This window comes from Nyctereutes procyonoides, unplaced genomic scaffold (assembly GCF_905146905.1).
Source record: "Nyctereutes procyonoides isolate TBG_1078 unplaced genomic scaffold, NYPRO_anot_genome, whole genome shotgun sequence".
NCBI classification, from domain to species: domain Eukaryota; kingdom Metazoa; phylum Chordata; class Mammalia; order Carnivora; family Canidae; genus Nyctereutes; species Nyctereutes procyonoides.
The window spans coordinates 12,970,134-12,992,319 of record NW_026575135.1 but is presented as its reverse complement, the minus strand read 5'-3'; the positions used below and the strand labels follow the sequence as shown (position 1 = coordinate 12,992,319).

Below are 22,186 nucleotides of genomic sequence, written 5' to 3'. Positions count from 1 at the left end.
TTACAAAAAAGTAATATAGTGGTTTTATGATCACAGAGCTGCTTTTGTATGTTGGGAGTTATCATTACTGAACATGCTAGTTTTAAAAGTTTGGAATGTTAATCATACAGCTATTAACTTCACATGTTAATAAATCCTTTGGTACAGTACTGTAGTCACTTAGTAAATATTGAACACTTTAGGATATAATTGAAGGTGGTAATACTTCAACAGTTTCTAGGTCCCTTGTCTCAAGCTATGTCTACTACAAACCAGGCACTTAAGATAATTTAAATGATCCATTCTCACATATTTTAAGTCTTTTGAGTCTGTTCCAAATCAGTTATTGTTCATCTTATTGAATGATACTTACTCTGTTTACAAGCAAAGCAGTTTCATCTTTCATGAACTTATTCACATTCATAATAGATAGACTATGGCAATGTGGTATATGTGGATATTGCCATTTGCATTTTTCTCAGAAGTCCTTAAAGAATTGTAAAGAGTTCTTACTATTAACAAGTTAGGGAAAAAATAATGGATTTTACTGTTAACACAGGAACATTAGATTCCTATAGTCTCAGGCCACACCTCATTATCATAATCTAAAGAAATAATTGGGATAAGGAAATTGGCTCTTTTTGCACTTCTCTTATTGTGAAGTTTAGCATCAGTAATAATAGCCAATATCCTTTGCCTATTAATCCTAAAAAGTTAATCTCTAAATTTCTACAGCCCTTAGTTTCTTCTCTTACATGTAGTTCCAGTGTGTTCTTCTACCGTAAAGACTCCCTCTCGCCTCTGTGGTTCTAAGACTCTTGAGTTAGCCTTTCCAACATCCCCTCAGTTCACATATGAAGGTTATCAGTTTGGAGCTTGTTCACTTGTTCACATATGTGGCATTTTGCCTTTCAAATGGAACTTTAAGGATCACCTAAGTTCTAATTTGATTTGAAATCTAACTGAAGCTTTGTTTCACCTTTTCTTAGGTTTGGTGTGGTGGACTTTCTTTGAATACTGGGATGCAGGTGCCAAGTGCTGTGAGAACACTTCAGAAAAGTGAAAATGGCATGACGGGTTCAGCTAGCAGCCTCAACAATGTTACTCAGTAATGCTTAACTCAGAATATGTTTACCCCCTTTTTGATTGGGTGGCCTTTTCTGTGCAGTTACTAATCCCAGAAATTTCTGAGTGGTGGAAATCAGGTTTGCTACACTCTGCTTTAAGGCCTGGAATGTATTAGCATTAAGAATCTAGTACAAAATACTCACAGGAACCTACTGTGCAGGATCATCAAGCAAGCAGATACCACACAAGAAACTGATGTTTTGAAGAGTAAATGGGAAGAAAGGCAGTGTTAAAAAGTTATATAAAACTCATTTTTTTTTTGTGTTTCTTGGGTTACTTTGGCTCTTCTATGTTTAGTTACATATGGTAGCCCTAGGACCTGAGAGGAAAGCATTAAATTTTGTCGTCTTTCCTCTATACTTTATCTCATCACACTGTTACTAGGTTCATACACTGAAGCTTTAAAAAAAAAAAAAAAAAACAGTCTTCTAAGGTTTTCTAAAAATTGAAATAATTGGTTCAGGATTCTAGAAAGGCTTTCTTACAATGGTTTGTTTTTCTCCTTTTATAAATAAGTTTGAACTTTGCTAAATTATCCTCTTTTGTTTACTGACTAGATTGTGTATCATTTTCTTTTTTCCGAATGTCGTGATATTTCTCTTACGGTTAAAACTCAAAATAGAGTGAATAGGAAGAGTTTCTAGACATAGTTGCTTAAAAATCACCAATACTTTAGTTTTTACCTGCTGCACTAACAGTGGCAAAGGGATATGCTTTCTTTGTTGCCTTGTTTAAGTAGACTTATTTTCACTCCATCATTTTGGATGATGGATAAAATTTTTAAAAGCTTTCTATTTTCTGATTTTGTTGTCTAATTCAATACTACCTTTAATAGTTATCTTGGCAAAATTCCCACTTGAATTTGATAATAATCGATAACTATACTGATTTTTAATATTTTAAGTAGGAATGAAATTTTATTAAAGTTATACATTAGGTAGAAAAACCTACACCATTTATGTTTTATCTCAAAAGGCTAGGTTATAAAGGAAGGTGCCTGAAACTATACTGAAGTCATTTATGTCTGGTTTTTAGTAAGATATGGAAGGGTTTAAACAAATGTTTTGAAAAAAAGGTCTACATATCTCTTTCACTTACTTGCCACATGAATTTTTCAAACATAACTACTCAGATGTTATTTTTCTTTTAATCCTTTTGCAACATTCGTTTATTTCCTAAAGGGGTATAATTCTTCCAAAAATTATCATAGACAAATCTTTCCCAAACTTAGGGAAAATGTGTTAAACAATGAATAAAACATATGGTAATTGAGCGGAACGTATCTATTATTTAAAGGTTGGATAAAATTTGTTATACAAGTTCTTTGAGCCAAACTGAAAGTTGTGATTCCAGTATTTAAGGATTCTTTGAGCATTTTGAGTGGTCTCTGGATTTTACTTTCTCATGTTGACTTTCATTCTGATTTTAAGTATATTGTGCTAGACAACCTTCTCCCGAGAAGTGATTGTTGCTGCTTACAGCTGAGTTGTCTATTATAGAAAGGCCTGTGGAATAGGTATAGTGGATTCTCTCCTATTAAAGTTTACTGCTTACTGTTAGGATGTTTTGTTCATTGGTAAAACAAACCTAAATGAGAAAATTCCTTTGAACTGGCTATTATTTTTCCAGAAGACATTTATATCTTCTCTAGTATATCATGACATATTGGTACTTTTAAAGACCAATGCAGTTGGGAGAATGAAGTATGTCAATAGATATCCTTTTGATTCTCCAAACAAAGTAGAATTTTGGGTTTTGTTCTTCTTAAAGATCTTCAAAAAATTGTTTGGATGTTCTTTTCCTTACAATGGGGTTATTTTAGGACCTAAGGAAACAGGCAGTTAAAATTATCTTTCATAGAGTCAAATCTGAAAGCAGTGAGTTAGTGGTGGAATGGCTTTGTGCGAACAGTTACACGTATATATTTTAGCAAAAATGACACAGAAAAAGCCAGATGTTCTTGTATAAAATTTTTTACTATTACGTCTTAGTAATTGTGTCTTCTCTTTAATTCAGTGCCTTCTTCCTCTAAGCGTGCTCTTGCTCCATGTCCCATGCAGTGTCAACTGATATTTAAGCCAGAGACCATTATGTTATACTGGTTAGGGCCTTCTATTTGCAGGGGTATGGAGAAGAGGAAATATTAATCAGGGGCTGGAGGAGTGCATATGATTCTTTCCTGTGCTCATGCCATCATTTGAAAACTTTCATATAAAATTTTCTAATATTCATTTGGAAAATTCATTTGAAGTAATAACAGTTATGACTTCATTATAAGAATCTGAGATTACCCTCTTACTGTGCTTCTTCTTAAAGGTCTCTAAATATAAAGAAAATGTGTAGGGTTTTAAGTTTATATGTGTTAAACTGGAAAAGTTTGCCACCTTCATTTTCAAAATAGAAAATAATCAACTGTAGTGCCTATTTAAAAAGTCTCACATTAAGGTAACTAAATATATAACATTTTCATTTTCATTTGAATTAAAAAATATTGAGCCTTTTTGCTTAATTCAATGCATTATGGGAAGGCGGTATACCCTTTCAGACGTTATTAGTTTATTTACTATTTGTTGACAGGTCAAACATGATTGCTTTCTGTAAAAGAAATGCATGAGAGGTTGACGGTAATGGATGTATCATAGGTATAAAAAATTGTTTTATAAAAACATGCATTTAGTATTGCATTTCTCTTTTAGCAGTTGAATCCCAAACCAGTTTTGGTAAACTGGATAAAGGAATGAAGGAATTGCCTTAAGCACTTTAGAAAAATAATTTTTTCACAATTGATTTTGATTATTTGGGCTTACTATGTCACATACATCTTTAACTTTTGGTAAATATGTATATATCAAGCATTTAATAACTGAGCGCACATAGCAATTTAATATACAGTAATTCTTTGAATGTTCCAGGTGTAGGTAAACAAATTGATAGTATTAGAAGTGTGCCTGTCTGTACATGGGTTTTATTGATGGCATCTGTAACATGTTGACAAACCGTTAACAGCCACTGTACAGCTAGACTTGGCCTACTTAGTTCTGCAAAGAGTAATTTTTTCCCATATTATCATCTAAAGAAACACATTGGCTTGGTTTTGTTTACTCATTTGTTGAATTAAAGTATAAATAGTATCATGTATAATTTGAATTTTTTGTGACTGATTCTTGGGTGGTACAAATAATAAAAGTAAATAATTTGTAATGAAAGTTTAATTAAGGTAACATACTCCATTTCATTACTTACCTAGAATGATTAGTTTTTCTCTGTACTTCTAAAATTATAGTTATTTTTGTTTCTTTTGAAACCATGGAAAAAGTTGGAAAAGGATATACATGGAAGATGATTATTGCAAAGAGTATTAATTTTGGAAGAGGACACTGTAGATTTCTTAGTATAAAATATGGTGGATTCCAGGCTAAAAATACTAAGAAGTATATTTTCAAATTATCGTAATTCTTATCTTTTTTTTATCGTTCTTTTTTAAAAACCCCATATTTTTTAGATCAATGTCCATTCATCAGCTAATTCATACAGCAGATATTTAAGTGTCTGTGATATGGGCAGCCATGCTTTGTATTTAGAGTTCCACAATTAGTGAAGTTTGATTTATTGTGCATATAGTTTTACTACCTTTTTGAGTAGTGACAAAATTTGAATCTTAAAAACAATGTTTTGCTAATAAGTCAAATTTTAAAAAGTAAGTTTGTTATAGTTTATAAAAAATTCAAATTAACTGCTTGTAACATGGTTTACTTTTATATAGTCACATAAAATGGGTCTAGAAAACTTTCTTCCTTGATTTTATTTTAAACTGGATATATTCTCTTAGGGAAGTGTATAGTCAGCATAAATTTACTCAATACCCAAGTAACCATAAAGTTATTTGCTATTTTTAACCAAAATGTACATTTCATAATGCTGGTACTGAAATGTTATAATAGATCATGAATGTTTCTTTAATCACTACAGAACGATTACCTCATGTTCAGTATAATTTTAGTTTTCTGTGTATTTTACAGTATTCACATTATCCAAATATTTGTGACCTGATATGCTTTGCTACCTGGAATATTTGATTAATGTAAATACAGCTTTTTGAGTAGTTTGGAGTTTAAATGGACTGTATTTGGTATATGTTGCTTTTATTGAAAAGATATTGTTGGACTTGTCATATAAAGGTTAGTACTGGCTTATAAATAATAGATTGCCATAGTACTTTTCTCCTCAGAGTACCCAATTATTAAATTAAAACAGTATTTGTTATTTCTGGGTCAATATAAGGTAATCACTTTTGATTCATAATCATTTGACCTATGTTTAAACATATTTTCTTAATGATACCCATTCACTATAAGTTGGTCCTTGGGAATGGACATGTACAGGATTTCACAGTATGTAGGGCAGAAGGTGGGTGAATGTGTTTGCTTTGGCTTGGAGTTTTCATAAGTTTGGACTAGTTTTAAAATTAAGTCAAATTATGATTGGTAAAAGGCCTTTTTATTAGTATTGGAAATTTTTGGAGAGCCTAAGGGCTATAAGAATGCATATATATTTTTTAACATTTTCAGTATCTCTAAGGTACCAAAGCACAGAGTCTAATTTACCATTTAAGGGAGACTCTTTAAAATCAAATTTATAACTAATTCATACTATAAGATATGTAATAGTTAAAGTTTTGGATCAATCTACATTAAAAACCACAATCTTTAAGATTTCTGGATATGATATAAAAAGTATTTTGGTTTCATTTCTTTTGAAGTAATTTAAAATTAATCACCATAGTTCTACCATATACTATCTAGGCCTATGACCTCTACATAAATCATTTCTCATCTTTGGGCCTCCACTGCCTTACATAAAATAATTGTAACTTGTTTGTCTTTTCTCACATGTGTGAGAATTTGTGAGAAATAAAATGAAATGGAGTATGTGAAATTGCTTCAACACCATAAAATGCTATGTAAATGTAAGGTATTATTTTCAGTTAATAATGGATTTAAGTGTTGGGATAGTTCCAGATGCTCTTTCTTTTAATAAAGCATGTGCTTAAAGTGGTATCACCAGGACTTCAAAAAAAAAAACCCAAACAAACCTTCCTGATTAAAATGCCCTTTAACATTCTTTAATTTCTGCATGACCTATGGCCTTTTTGTGTTTTTCGCATCAAGCTTATTACTCTATATATCAAGACTTTGTACAATTGTAAACGTCTCTCACAGCATTAGTGTGTCAGTGTAGAATAGTAGCATAAATAAATGATTTAAGCTATGTTTCCATTCAGGTATTTGCACTTTCAATTTATGACTGCTTAATGCCACATATAGAGTGAATTTAGCCCAAATAATTATTTCCAAACAACCAAATGATTCAGTAGTTTTTTGTCATGGGATAAATGATATTAGGTGTATGTGCCCACTTAACATTTGACAACTTTTGTTGCATTAAAAAAATATGATGAAGCATTTCAAAACTTTGCTAACCTGGGTATCATTTAGTATCTCTCCTAACATTTTGTTTTTGTTTTAAATTGGATTTATAGGTTAACTTGATCTATAGCTTATTTGGTATGTCTATCATCTGGACATGGTTTTTCTATGCAGTTCTGATAATAAAAATTCTGATTCCTCAGGTTTAACCTTTAAGTTATGAAGAACATTAATGAACTACTTAAAGTGTACTCAGTTCTGCAAACTAGTGTTTTAATAAGCATATTGCCTCATTATCCTTGGAAACGAGACAAAGCCTTTTAAACTTTAACTAGAAACTTTTTAACTTTAAAATAGAGTATGCAAAGTGGAGTAACTTGTATGTTGAAATGATTGTATGTTCTGTATAGAATGACCAAGTTAAGTTCTTACAAAAGCACCTGGAATATCTCATCTAAAAATTAAACTTTTTTCTGCTTTCTTTTGCTTCAGTGCTTGCATTTTTATCAACCTTCATTAACTATCTACAATGTGCTGTTGGGAATGAGAAGATAAAAAAGCCCCCACAAGCTTATATTTTAGAGCAGTACTGTTCAACAGAATTTTATTCAGTGATGGGAAGTTCAATATTTGTGCTGTCCAACATGGTAGCCAGGAGCCACAGGCAGCTCTCGAGCACTGTAAATATGACTAGTTCAGCTAAGAAACTGAATTTTTTATTGTAATTCATTTAAATGTAAAGAGCCACATCTTACTACTCCCTACAGTTTTGTACAGTGCAGCTATAAATGAAAGATGAAACATGCTATAATATAAATCCAGGACTTAGTTTCTGTCTTTGAAGCTTGTCACATCTTGGGTTACATTTTGGCAGATTGTAGCTAAAAGAGTCAGAACCAGAATCTAAGCCTTTTTAAAATGTGTTTCCTAACTTGAAATTGGTTTAGGAGAAAAAAGAAAACCAATCAATGACTAAATGAGACCAGAGCTCCGAACTATGGTTATTTTCACCAAAAGAAGAATGAAGGGAGACTGGATCCTCTTGAGTCATAGGGAGAGAAGTGTGACATAGATACTGAGAAACCAGTACCCTCCTATAGAAGATGAAGTGGAGAACAGTTTAGCAATATTAAATACACATACCTTCGAACAGCTAATTCCATTTATTGGTATTTGTCTTACATACAAATAAGCCAGTACTCATTATAGCTTTACAAGAGCAAAATACAAGCAACCTAACTGTCAATTGAAGAAAAGATAGGCTACCAGAATTCCAAAGACTCCCCTTTTTTAACTTGCTGCACTAACAAGATATCATTGTTACATACTTTTCTAGATATAATCTGCATGCCCTTTCCCCAATAAATTTTACAAATACGTAGACTATCATGGGGGTTGGTTTCCTCAATTAGAGTCCTTTACATGAATATCAGTCCTTCTGTGCCTGTCTGAATCTCTGTGGGATAAGAACTCAGGAAATCGAGTGCACTCTACTTCTGTCCCAAGTGTTTCCCTTGTTAAACTGTATTTTACATTTACACTGCATGGGAATAGTAGTATGTTTATGCCCCTTTTGCACAAGGTCACCACAATGATTAGAATATGGTGCTTCCAAGTAACCCTACACACCTGTTCCAGAATATGCTACTAATGGAAGGGTACTCATGATATGAAATGGAAAGAGCAAGTCTAACAGTATGTATGGTGTGACACATGGGGGTATATGCGCACCTAGACTTGGGCAAGAGGGATCCCTGCCCTGATCCTCATACTGGCTGTGCCTCTTCACAGACTGAAGAAGAACCCAAAGGATTGCACCCACTTGGAAATTCATGTTCCCCTATCCACTATGCATCAGACAGCCAGAACCCCATAACTCCCTGCCTGACCAGCCCAAAGCTTGATTCCAGAACAGATGCAGGCCTCTTTGTGAAATCATCCTGAAGACAGACTGTGCTACAGTATATATATATATATATATATATATATATATATAAAACACTTAAAGGAGTGGCAGTTCATGATGGATGGGGCTTAGATATCAGACCGGGGTGTCCACGTGCATGCATACCAGGACTCTTGTGGTAAGCTGAGACTAGAAATAAAAGGAGACAGACCAGGGCCTTGTGAGAACAGGCCGACCTAGTTGTGCTCACACTTTACAGTATATGTCTGAGAATCCCAAATTTGATCCTAAATTTCTGTTTTTGAGAAGGAATATTTGCCAAGGTAGAGGATACATACTTATTTGATGGTTCTTTACTTAGTACTTAAAATATGTCAGAGTTAGACTCCATTTGTACTCTTGCCCCAGGACCCAGAATGTTAGGGTGGGCCAAGATGTAATCCCATAGCAGAGTAATGTTTTTAAAAGACTTTTAAAAACATTTATTAGTTTATTTGACAGGCAGAGCAAGCACAAACAGGAGGAGCAGCAGGCAGAGGGAGAGGGAGAAGCTGGCTTCCCACTGAGCAAAGAGCTCGATGCAGTGCTTGATCCCAGGACCCTGGGATCATGACTTGAGCTAAAAGCAGATGCTTAACCAACTGAACCACCCAAGTGCCCCTAAAATATTTTTTTAAGATTTTTTTTTCATTAATTAGAGCACGAGTGAGGAGAGGTACAGCAGACAAGCCGAATCCCAGTGAATAGGGAGGCAGATGTGGGACTTGATCCCAGGACCCCAAGATCATGATCTGGGCTAAAAACAAATGCTCAACTGACTGAGCTCCCAGGCACCCCTACCTACATCTGAGTAATTTTTAAAAGATCTTTGGGGCGCCTGAGTGGCTCAGTTAAGCGTCCAACTCTTGATTTCAGCTCCAGTCATGATCTCAGGGTCATGGAATTGAGCCCCAAGTTGAGCTCTGAGTTCAGGGAGTCAGCTTGAGATTCTCTTCCCCAACCCCCCTCACGTGCACATGTGCACTCTCTTTAGATCTTTAAATAAAAAGATACATCTTTGCCTATAATAGAGACTGCTTTTACCCACTCTTGTACCCTTTGTCCAACTGGATTGGCTGACCAAGTTAAAGCATACTGACTGGGCTTCTCTGGTATGCTAGAGAAGTACTGCTTCCACCAGTTGAGTTGTGTTTACATCCTGTTAGCTGTTTGTTCCCAAACCTGTTTACACTAGTGTCAGTCATTTTAATTATAGAATTTAAATATGACCTAAACCAATGATACACAAATATGAAAAATTCTAAGTTGAGGGAAACCTAAAGATAGCTAAAAAATAAGTCACTGACAAGACAGTCGTGTCCAAGATAATTGTAAATGATAGGGGAGGACTGCAAAAACAAAATCTCAAAAATATAGGACTCAATCTTTGACTTGATTGTTTCACTTGTTTAAGTTCTTGGTCCACTTAAAAAAAATAAAGTAGGAATAGTAGATGATGCATTGTGCCCGTGGTTTATGTAGGAGAAATAGTGAGAAGCTTCCAATCAGTTGATGTGTATTTTAAAAGATCTTAGCTCAAAAGATTGCCAATGTAATCCTCACTTTAACTGCTGTTTTTTGTTTTTTAGGTTTATATGGAACGAGATTTGTTATGTATTTGAAAAGTATTTACTTCTAAGAATCTGATGATTTTTCCCTTTTCTTGTTCATTTTTATGATAGCTTTCAAATATACAGAGGTAGAAGCTATTAATGAGCACTTTATGCTCATCACAGATTTATCAGTTACTAAAATTTTGCCATGTCTGTATCATCTTTTAAAAAGTTTTTTAAAGTTTCGCCTATAAGCATTGCAGTATGCGTCGATGATGACTTAGTCTTTTAAACACAGTCACATTCTGTTAACATTCTTAGCAAAATTAACAGCACTTCCTTAATATAATCTAATGGCTCTGTTCATCTAAAAATTTTGTCTCAAAATTTATTTATTTATTTTTAAGAGTGAGGGCATGCATTCAGAAGCAGAGGGAGAGGATCTCAAGCAGACTCTACACTAAACAGGGAGCCTGATACAGGCTCAGTCCCACAATGCTGAGATCACCTGAGCCTAAATCAAGAGTCTGATGCTCATCCAACTGAGCCACCCAGGAGCCCCTCAACATGTCTTTTTATGGTTGTTTTCTTCAAATCAGGATACAGGCAAGGTCTATACACACTGCCTTTGGTTTTAAGTCTCTGATTTTGTGGTTAATTCCCTCCCTCCCTCCTCTTTAAATTCCATTGATAATACTGGGGCCTTTACCTCTTAGAATATCATACATTCTGAATTTGGCTGATTGCTTCTCTACATACCCTTTGTTAAATCTAGAGTTTTGATTAAATAAGTGCAGGTTCAATTTTTAGGCAAGAATCCTTCGCAAGTGTGTACTTTCTGCTGCATCACATCATGGCATACACAGTGTCTCACCCCAGATCAATCATAAGATTGATCAGCGGGGTGGGTTCAGGTGGTGTCAGCCTAATCCACTTATTAATAAGTTCCCCATCAAAAAAATAATATAAAGTTCAAAAGTTCCTCATCAATATTTCACCTAAATTTTAACATCTATTGATAAATGTTGTTCCATATTATTTCATCAGGAGTAGCAAAATGGTAATTGTTCTTTAATTCATTTATTAGCTAGAATTCTAATTAGCATGTTGGCTAACAGTTCATGCAAGAAAGGATAAATGCTTGATGTTTTTCCTTCCTCAAGTTTTACGATAGAGATTTGGTGCCCTGGCAATCTTCAGTTACGACTAGTGTGCTTCTCATTTTTTAGAAATTATAAAGTCAAGAATTTTTATCTGTAGTGTTTCAATCAATAAGTTACTCATTTTGATGCTCACATTTTCCCATCTTTGGTCTGCCAAGTTAGCACTCGTGTCCAGTGATCCCTTTAACCTTTGATAACTTCCTTCCTTTGGGTGTTCTCTTTTTTATGAATCTACCAACTACTAGTTCTAAGCATACAGAACTAGTTCTTTTTTTTTTTTTTTTAACAGAACTAGTTCTTAAGTAATAAGAGGACTTGGACAAAATAAGTTTGTATGTACACGGAAAATTTCTAAAAGGAAAAATAAGAAACTGGTATAATAGGAAATGCGGGGGTAAAAAAAACCCCCAAAAAAACATTATATGATGTTCCAAAAAACAGAGTTTAGAAAACTCAAATATATAAAAGTGTTTTTAGTTTTTACGATGGACTGATAATAGTAATCTTTGTATAAACAAAATTTACAGTATTTAGTGCTTTATACAAAATCGCCGTCAAAATCGATACATATCTGATTCTTACCAATCCTTTGGATTTCACTGTGAAATTAAGAAAACCAGGGCCGGGGGCAGCCCGGTGGCTCAGCGGCTTAGCGCCGCCTTCAGCTCAGGGCGTGACCCCGGGGTCCCAGGATCGAGTCCCGCGTCGGGCTCCCTGCACGGAGCCTGCTTCTCCCTCTGCCTGTGTCTCCGCCTCTCTCTGCCCAACCCCCCCCCCTCCTCTCTTTCTCTGTGTGTGTCTCATGAATAAATAAATAAAATACTTAAAAAAAAGGAAAGAAAGAAAACCAGAGCCGGAACTGTATGCGTGTGTACTTCCCCCTGGAGCTTGGATGTCCTGCATCTCCCACCTCCTGAGCAAGAACAGACTATTTCCCACTACATCCACGTCTCACCTGATGGATGGTCCCCAGACCAGAATTCAGGGAGTCACTCTGAATCCCTTTGCATAGCACACGCGCTATAAAAACAAAACAAAACAAAACAAAACAAAACAACCCCACCACCTCCTCGTTTATCTGAAATCCGCATCTTTAGCATCCTACACTGTACCTGGCAAGCTCACACTCTTAGAAGCACAGCTCGGCTGGGGCCTCTGCGGTCCTTGCTCCAGCTCCAAGCCTCACGTCGCCTCAGCGTGCCAAGCGATGAGACGGCAACAGGCAGGAGAGCGTCCGGGATCGGGGAAGCAGCGGCCGGAGCTGCGGACGCGCAGACGCCCGGGGCAGTGCAGCGCGGCGGTCCCCGACGACACCCGGAGGAGCCACGGCTCTGCGCTTGACGGCACCTTTTGCAGCGGTTGCTGGGAACGCCGTAAAGCGGAGTTGCCGCCGCTGTTGGGTGAGGTAAGGTGTGGGAGACGCCGCGGGGCCGGGGGTGGGGGGTGGGGTGGGGGGTGGGGGTGGGGGGTGCGCCTTCAGACGTCATCGCTGGCCGGTCGGAGGCGCTCCCGGTGCATCCCCAGCATTCCGGGCACCTGCTTCCCCGCAGCGGCCGGGGCGGGGCGGCCCTGAGCGAGGCAGTTCGCCGGGACAGCCCCTCCCACGCCCCTGAGCGGGTCCGCGAGGAAGAGCCGCATCCTGGGACAGGCGCGGTTTGGGGGGGGGCGACCGGGACCCTCGTGGGACTTTGCTCGGGGCGGCGACGTCGGAGCAGGGTCGTGAGAGCCGTCTCGGGATTGGCGGGAGCACCGGCGCTGGGGGGTGAGCGGCGGCGGGCGCGCGGCGGGCCGTGGGGCGGCGGGTGCGAGGGCGCGGACGCACCGAGAGCCGCCGGCCTGGGGCAGCCCCGCGGGCGAGTAGGGCCGGGGCCGGAGGGGCTGGAGGGGCTGGAGGGGCGGGGAGGGCGGGGACCTCGACGCCTCCCGCAGCGCGGGCCGCTTCCTGGGCCCGCGGGAGGGAGGGGCGACCCCGTTAACCGTCTCTCTCTCATCCTGATGCTTTCCCGGTGGGTTCAACAGGAGCCTAAGAGTGGGGAGCAGCCTTCAAGCCTTCTCTTCTGACATGGGGGAGGGGGAGAGTTGATGGAGAATAAAATCGTTAATCTCGAACATGCTGAATTTGAGGCGTAGGAAGTAGACTTGGAAATACAGGCAGATGGAGTGCGCACATTGGGAACTTAAATAGTAAGTTGTCTCAGAGGGTGGTAGTTAAAGATCTTGAAATGAATTTGCTTTGAGGAATAGACTTTTTTTTTTTTTTTAAGATTTACTTATTTACTTATTCATGAGAGACACGGGCATAGGGAGAAGCAGGCCCCATGCCAGGAGCCCGACGCGGGACGCGGGACTCGATCCCGGGATCCCGGGACCCCGGGGTCACGCCCTGGGCCAAAGGCAGGCGCCAAACCGCCGAGCCATCGAGGGATCCCCCGAAGGATAGATTTTTAGAGTGACTAGAGGATGTGCCCGTGGGTGGGAGGCTGGAGAAATCATTGAAGGAGACGTCTGGCCCTGAGCGGTGAGCAAAGTCTCTTAAAAGATTACATGTAGTCACTCGAAGTAGGTTGTTGAGGCCAACATTGTTATCGTAATAATTTAATGGCATTTGCAGCAGATACTAAACACCCGTTTCTAGGAACCCTGGCGGAAAATAATTCAAATAAATGTTATTTTTCTCTGCCTTTCTAATTGCTCAGAAATAATAACATTTACATGTTTGTTTATTCAACAAGTATAGATGTGTTTCAGGCACTGCTAGGTGCTGAGATGAACAAGGTATTGTTCTGATTATTGCTGCATCTAAGGGCCTTAGCTTCTAGGTCAGTGCTTTTCAAATTTATTTAATTTTTTTTTTATTGGGAGTTCAATTTGCCAACATACAGCATAACACCCAGTGCTCATCCCCCCAAGTGCCCCCCTCGGTGCCCCTCACCCAGTCACCCCAACCCCCCGCCCACCTCCCCTTCCACTACCCCTTGTTCGTTTCCCAGAGTTAGGGGAATTTTAACATACATAGGAAATCACCTGAGGATTTTGTTAAAGTGCAGATTCTAAATCAGTAGGTCTATAGTAGAGTCGTTGTGTTATTTTTTGACAAACTCAAGGCGATGCTGATATTGCTGGTCTCAGGATCATCCTTTTAAGTAGCAATGATCTAGATCCTGTCTAGCAAATGTGGCAGCTATTAAACCACTACTACCCATCATCTGTTTTTATTAATAATTTCAATGCCTTCATGAAAATAAGGTATGATCATTATAACAATATTGGGACAGTACAGAAAAGTATAAAGAACAATGTAAAAAATCATTCCACTTTCCCCACCTAGACATTATTGATATTTTGGTGAATATCCATCCAGGTTTTATATGTGTACATGTGTTCATACTTTATATATTGTCTTAATATTTGATACATTCTGAGCCCTGTGTTTTATTCTGTTAGCCATATAGTTTTACTAAGTACAGTACCCAAGCATCAACCAAGCAGTTAAGAACTTGCATTCTTGAGGGGAAGACTGCTCAGTTAAAAATATTGTGGTTTAATACCATTCTGTTACCCAAAAAACAGGAAGATATTAACATAATCAAAGCTTATAACATGTGTGAGCTGTAGTAAATGAGTATTTTTAAATTGATTCAGAGGGACGCCTCAGTGGCTTAGCGGTTGGGCGTCTGCCTTTAGCCCGGGGCGTGATCCTGGAGTCCTGGGATCGAGTCCCACATCCGGCTCCCTGCCTGGTGTCTGCTTCTCTCTCTGTCTGTGTCTCTGCCTCTCTCTCTCTCTCTGCGTCTCTCATGAATAAGTAAATAAAAAAAAAATTGATTCAGACTTTTTGAAGTTTTTTTAAAAAATTTAAAAAAATATTTGAAAATCAATTGATGTTCACGTAGGATAAATAGAAAAAAATACCTTCACTCCACCCAACCCAAAGACAAACAGTGTTCTTACTGTGGAGTGTATGCTAACTAAGGTAGCTCTTAAATGACCTCAAGGAATAGCTTATATAAGTAAGTAATGTTTGGGTCAAAAGAAATCCTTGGTTCATCAGGTTTCTGCTGCTTTCAAAATAACCATAATCTTCTGTGGTTATACATACCCTATAGTCTTGTGACAGGGAACTGCTAGCAGCTTGCCCAGTGTCTAGTGCAGAGGACTCAGCAATATTTGTGAAGTTAATGAAGGAATGAATGAATGAAGTAGCAAACCCAGCCCACCTGTGTGACATAAACTCTGGCTATCACTCTTCACCTGCAGATGCTTGCATTCACAGCTCATCTCAAATTCTTTTGTACTCTTCTAGCCACACAGAGCTCTCCTATAAAAAGTTGCTTTTTAAGTCTGTGTGCTTAAATTCTGTGAAAGAATTTGGAATTCGGAATACCGTGGGATAAAGAAAGATGCATAATAGCCTCTTGTCTCAAGGAACTGTAATTTAAGACTAACTGAAAAAATAGTATAGATGTACAGTGCTGTGGGAATATAAGGGAGGGAGACTTTAATTGTGTGAGAGTGGAGGGAATTATTAGTAGACCTTTAAAATGACTTATTAATTATTGCTAGCATTACTGTATACTCTGTTCTAGGTGCTATTCAGTGCTTTACATGCATTAATTTGTTCAATCCTCAGAACAGCCTTGTGAGTCAAGTACAACTTATAAATCCACTTTAAAGATGGGGGCATAGGGACATTAAGTAACCTGGCTAAAGTCCTACGAGTTGCAAGTGGCAGAGCAGGATTTGAAGACAGCAGTCTGTTTTCGGTACTCTTAACTACTTGATAGGCAGCAAGAGGGGCAGGGAGGTGGGGGAAGAAAGCATTGTAGATAGAAGGAATAGCATAGGCGAAGGCACCTAGGTGAGACAGTACTGTATCAGTGGATTTACATAAAAGAATAGTACAATGGAGATCCCTGGTTGGCTCAGCGGTTTGGCGCCTGCCTCCGGCCCAGGGAGTGATTCTGAAGTCCCGGGATCCAGGTCCACGTCCAGTTCCACGTCGAGCTCTCTGCTTGGAGCCTGCTTCTCCCTTTGACTACATCTCCACCTCTCTCTCTGTGTGTCTCTCTCATGAATAAGTAAAATCTTAAAAAAAAAAAAAAGTACGAAATAAGCCATAGAAGGTCTTAATGTAGAGAAAGTGATACAAAGAGGTACACTTGATATAAATTTGACTTTGACCTCTAAGATGGGTATTTTGAGGAAATATTTGGAATGGAGTACCGTGGGATATTCTACTACCAGTTGGTAGTAGGATATTCATGTAGGAGGCTTTCTCTCTAGGCAGAGGTAATAAGACCTTAAAATTAGGTTAATTATACTGCAAATGGAAGAGAAATGGCAGCTTTTAGAGGTACTGAGAAGAATATACACAGTTTGACTCATTAGATATAGAGTTAGAACCACAAAACTATTTTGAACATAAAAAATGGAGAATATAGGTATACTATTAACGGAATATAATGGTCAAGTCATGGAAGAAATCTAGGGTGAAGGCGGATCATGATTTGTTTAGATGCTAATGGAATGTTCAAGAAGACATATCTAGCAGTCAGCTGGAATATTTATAAGTAGTACTAAGCCAATAGCTTATGGCAAGTGTATCTAATAAAATGATTAAGAGCAAGAGAATGTAAAGAGAACTTCATCTAGATTTTATAGCCAGCAGACAATTCTAGGCATATTGGACAACACAACTTCCTTTACCCTTTTACTTTGCCCTTGTAATATCAGTCCCCTCCTGTCCTCACTTCGTTTCTTAGCTAGACTTTCTTATCTTGGTCTGTCATTTCAGACACTTTGCAGGACCTCATCATTCCATAGTTATTCAGAAAGGAGTCACTACGTATTTGCAGTTTTTCTGGAGCATCAGATGGAGAGACCAGTTTTGTTTTGTTTTTTTTTATCTCAATTTTGTCAGCATGTTGAGGTAGAGGTTATATTGCAAAGGGTTAAGAAGTGAATGAGTGGTAAACAGAGAATTCTTAACCCCAGGCAATCTAACCTTAACTTCCAGGCTATTCTTAACTCTCAAGTTAATTATGAAAAGAAAGGAAATGAATAACATGAAAGACCAGTAGTATTTAGGGAAGATGGGTAGCATTTTTTGCTACTGTGCCTTTTTTTTTTTGCTCATAGCAACTGGAAATGTAGATTTTTTAAATGTCTTTTTTTTTTTAAGATTTTATTTATTTATGAGAGACACAGAGAGAGACAGAGACATAGGCAGAGGGACAAGAAAGCTCCATCCTAGGACCCCAGGATCATGACCTGAGCCGAAGGCAGATGCTCAACCACTGAGCTACCCAGGTGCCCTTCATGCCTTAACCTTGAATACATTTGCAGAAGCATTTTCTCTTTGTGCTTTCTAAAATGCTACCTTACCTCTCTAATTGTACCTTTGCCTAATTACACTGCCCTCCTTGTAGGTTAGCCTTCTGTTTTATTTTGCAGTGCAAGCCATATTTGAATTTCAGTTCTAATTCATACCACCCATGCCTCCCTCTTCTCCCTCTCTAACGTCCCTGAATAAGTTGGGACCTAGCAGCATTGAAGGGAACGGCTGGTACACATCATCTTAGGAACCTAATTTAGGTGTCAGGCTTGGTCATTTCTTGTCAGAGTTCTGATGTCAAGAGAGGTGGTCCAGAAGGCAGGAGTATGGGAAAGTGGAATAAAAAAGGCAATTAGACATTCAGATCCTTTCTCAGATGATTCTTAAAGGAGTGATGGTGGTGGTGGTCATGGGATGTCAGGTAAGCCAGGTGCCAAAGTCTTTCATTGCCATTACCTCCAAAGAACAAATTATATAAAACAGGCAAATGGGAAGCCAAAAGAATATGAACTGCTGATCTTGGCTGTAGAGCAAGCCTGAGAACTTGCTGTGAACTTCCCATCCTGCACATATTTTCCCTTCGTATTTGTGTATGACTTTGATCTACCACCAGTTTTTTCCAACCTTTTTCATGTCTTGACACATAATGAAATTGATAATAAAGGATATAAGAATGTGTTTGTTCTTGACTAGACGTGACTAGTCTTGGGCTTTGGTTATCCCAGGCCCAAAGACTGAGAGGACTGATAGCTCTGACACCCATAATCCATTAAAGGTTCAGTTGGGAGACAGATCTGCCCAATCCTTTCTTCTTCATTGCCAAATGTCAGTTTACGGTACCGGTGAGGGCAGGTTTCCGTGTCATCTGAGATGAATTCTGTGCTGTAATACGCCATACTTATATTTCTCACATTTACACAAGAACTTGAAGATACTTGAGTTACTTAAACCTTATAACTCCCCTTATATCTGCATTATTATTTTTCTGGAAAGGTTTGCTTTTTTCCTTTTATTTTCCCTTCATTTTATTATCTCTGCAATACTTGTTCTCTTTTTCATTAGACATATTGTGTTTTTTAGGAAGCTTTACCTAAGAAAATACATAACCTTGGGACGCCTGGGTGGCTCAGCAGTTTAGCACCTGCCCTTGGCCCAGGACATGATCCTGGAGTCCCAGAATTGAGTCCCACATCGGGCTCCCTGCATGGAGCCTGCTTCTCTCTCTCTCCCTGTGTCTCTCATGAATAAATAAATAAAATCTTCGAAAAAAGAAAATACATTACCTATCCTCCCCAGAACTTTTATTATGATCGCTAAAATGCCACATATAAGAAGAAACATATACATGAAGAATATTTTTATTTTCTATGCCATATTTCTCCATACATTATTTTTAAAAGTTTCTTGTTAAGGAGTTGGAACAAAGTATGGGCTTTAAATTCTTTTTTTTTTTAAGGTTTTATTTACTTATTTGAGAGAGAGAGAACGAGAGCACAGGTAAGGTAAGGAGCAGAGGGAGAAGCAGACTCCCCGCTGAGCAGGGAGCCTGATGTGGGGCTTGATCCCAGGGCTCCAGGATCAGGACCTGAGAGCCAAAGGCAGAAGCTTAACTGACTGAGCCACCCAGGCACCCCTGAGCTTTAAATTCTTTTTAAAAAATCACTTTTTCATATTTTGCTTTAACATAGAAGTTCCTGCAAAACTTCTTAAAATAAAAAATTTTTTAAATAATTTTGTGTGTTCTTTAGCATTATTTGAGTATACTTGTTATTTCTTGATATTAATTCAGCCAGTTTTAGGCTGGTAGGGGAATGATTCATATGTACTAATAAGTATAATTCATAGTGGAAAGTTAGAAGAGCCTCTCCTTGTGCTGCCATGATAACTTGTGCCTACTCCTTCATAGCAGTTACACCATTTACATTTTCCTCATATTTTCCTCTGATAGAGTCTATCACAAACTAGATGTGGGGATGGTAAGGAGTAGCATTTCTTTGATTTTGGAAAAAACTTCCCATGCTACTTTTTAGGAACATCACATTTTTCATCACCATCAACATCACCATTCTTTTGAAAACTCTTACTCATCTCTAAACCCTTAGAAAATAGGAAACTGTATCTTATCATTTTATGTCCAGTGCTTAGCATTTTTGTGGCCTCTGCTTGTAAGGTAGACAGTAAATGTTCCCAGCAGGAAAGTAAAACTAGGAGTTTCGGTGTAGGAGAAATTAATTTTGATTTGGAAGACCATGAAAGACTTTATGCAAGGGTTACTTGAGAGGAGTTATGAAAAGAAGTGTAGAGCTAGTTTTATGGAAATGGATGAGAGCATTTCACACAAGAGGGAATGAGCAAAAGCAGAGGCAGAAAAGTGTGTGTATTCCAGGATTCTTGGGCAGAAATCTCAGAGTGTGTGAAGTGGGAGAAGTCTACAGAATTTGCCTGTGTTCAGTCAGATTGTGAATACTCTTGAAGGCCATTGTATGGCATTGGAACTTTATTTGTAGGTGGAAGAGAAAGAACCATTGAAAAATTTTTTATCATGGCATAACTTGATTCATCTGTCAGCAATTTGGTATATCACTCTGTGGGTGAGATTATGGGCAGGTCGAAAGCTTTAGTTAAAATTAGGACATTAGGCACAATTAGAGTCTAAATTAGAATTACTATGAAGAAAGAAGAGGGAATTGATACCAGAGATAAAATGAATAACCCTTAGCACCTCTTTTTTTAAGTATCACATTTTTCATTTTAAAATGGTAACTACAATCCTAATTAAGAGATTGTGCTAGCAAAAAGGAATGCTTTGACAGGCAAAAACTCCTTCTTTGCAATCGAAATTGCCTTGGCATTTATAGAAAATAATGAAATAAAGTTAATTGGATATCATCTTGATAATAGTAGAGTTAAGCGATTGATGATATGTGTTGGAGGTTTATTTTATGTAAGAATTGATTGCAGATTAGAGACCTGTCCAAGAAGAGAACAAGATAATAATTTGGACCTTATTTTGGGTCTCTGTAGTGGTTTATATAGGCCTTTTATGCTTTCTCTCTATTTATTAATTTGGGCATAGAAGAGGCTCAGTTATGGCACACTCTGAATGCCACTTTAGAAAATTATATAGGAATCAGTATATAATATGTTGAAACACTATTTATTTTTTTTTAATTTTATTTTATTTATGATAGTCACACACACACAGAGAGGGAGGCAGAGACATAGGCAGAGGGAGAAGCAGGCTCCATGCACCGGGAGCCCGACGTGGGATTCGATCCCTGGTCTCCAGGATCGCTCCCTGGGCCAGAGGCAGGCGCCAAACCGCTGTGCCACCCAGGGATCCCCTGAAACACTATTTAATACAACTACAAGAAACTGAGCTGAAAAACTGAAAATGAAGGAAATTCTCCTTGTTCTCTTACAAGCTACCCTTATCAGAGTATTTGTTTTATTTTAGCAGATTTTAGCTGGTAGCAAAAACTAGTGTCATCATCAATGTTATTTTATGTATGTTGCTAGTTTTTACAGTTTAATAAGAAAACAGAACATGATCGTGATTTACTCAGTTGTTTTTACTCTACACATTATCTGTAAATCAAGTGAATTATTCCTATTACGTTTAGCATTATTTCTCTTAAGTAGTTTGTTGACTTTATATAATATTGTATTTGCTTCATGTAGGCTTCAGCTCTGGAAGCTCATTTGTATTGTTTTAAAACTGTAAATCAAGACACTTGATTTTCAAGATGGCAGAGTAGAGACATTTGTACCCTCTTCTATCTGAAATTACCCTGAAATTACAAGGAAAATGAGAAACAGAGATTGTATCTTTGATGAGACCAGAAATCCTAAGACCCCAAATCAGAATATTTGAGAAATGGTTGTCAAATGTAAGCAGGAAGAGGTTAAAAAAGGATGCTAATTGGAAGAGATCTCAGATACAGTTTGTAGAGTGATATGAGAGAGATCATCTGTTTACAGGGGGATCCGGGTGTATAGGAAGGCAGCGGGAGTTTCCTCGGATTGTTTGGCTGCATGAACTAGCAGGAAAGGAAGAGCCAATGAGAAAACACAGACACACCCACCATCTTGCAGGAAGTACTTTCTTGGTAAGGCAAGAAGTCATGGCCAAACAACTTTCTCTCACTTGTTCTCAAGACACATTCTCTTTGCCTGTTTTTGTCACACACACATGCTCAGAACACTGTCATAAAATGCGTTCTTGTATATCAGAGACTACCTTCTAGACCAGAACACAGCCTACTTCTTCCTTCCATAGTCCCCTCCAAATAATTAGTCTGAATAGAGTTCACATCATCTACAAGTAAATAATAAAATGGAAATGGGCACAGTATCTACACAAAAGTGCTGCAAGAAAAAAGGAAAAAATGAACAGGGAAAAACAAGTGACAAAGGACCCATGAGAAAACTGTATTGGCCTAACAAATTTAATGAAATAATCACTTCTTTAAAATAATAGAGAAAGTTAATTGACTAGGGAGAAATAGTAAGACAACAGGATGTGATAAATCATATTCTGGCGGAACTCAAGAAAAGAAAGAAAGAAAATCAGAAATAAAAGACCATATTGAAAGCAAAAAAGGAGAATTAACATTGTTGAAAAGTCAGTAAAGGGCATGTTGATGGACTTTTGAAAA

The 22,186-nt window shown here is 37.9% G+C and overlaps 2 protein-coding genes across 12 annotated transcripts in view; both read left to right on the top strand.

The window, feature by feature from the left end:
• The window catches only part of FSD1L (fibronectin type III and SPRY domain containing 1 like), a 66,509-nt gene extending 61,380 nt beyond the window's left edge, over positions 1–5,129 (top strand). For all 5 annotated transcript variants that reach the window (XM_055301973.1, XM_055301972.1, XM_055301971.1 and 2 more), the window contains one exon: positions 969–5,129. In XM_055301973.1, coding sequence (XP_055157948.1) covers positions 969–1,091 — 123 coding nt within the window. In that variant the 3' untranslated portion in view covers positions 1,092–5,129. The remainder of the gene's footprint in view (positions 1–968) is intronic.
• A 7,448-nt stretch (positions 5,130–12,577) lies between these two features.
• The window catches only part of FKTN (fukutin), a 67,869-nt gene continuing 58,260 nt past the window's right edge, over positions 12,578–22,186 (top strand). For 3 of the 7 annotated variants that reach the window (XR_008661400.1, XM_055301856.1, XM_055301854.1), the window contains exon 1: positions 12,708–12,956. The gene's annotated coding sequence lies outside the window, so the exon portion shown is untranslated. Of the gene's footprint in view, positions 12,600–12,707; positions 12,957–21,467; positions 21,638–22,186 lie in introns of those variants that run through there. The other 4 variants (XM_055301857.1, XM_055301855.1, XM_055301858.1 and 1 more) reach the window with 3 other exon arrangements.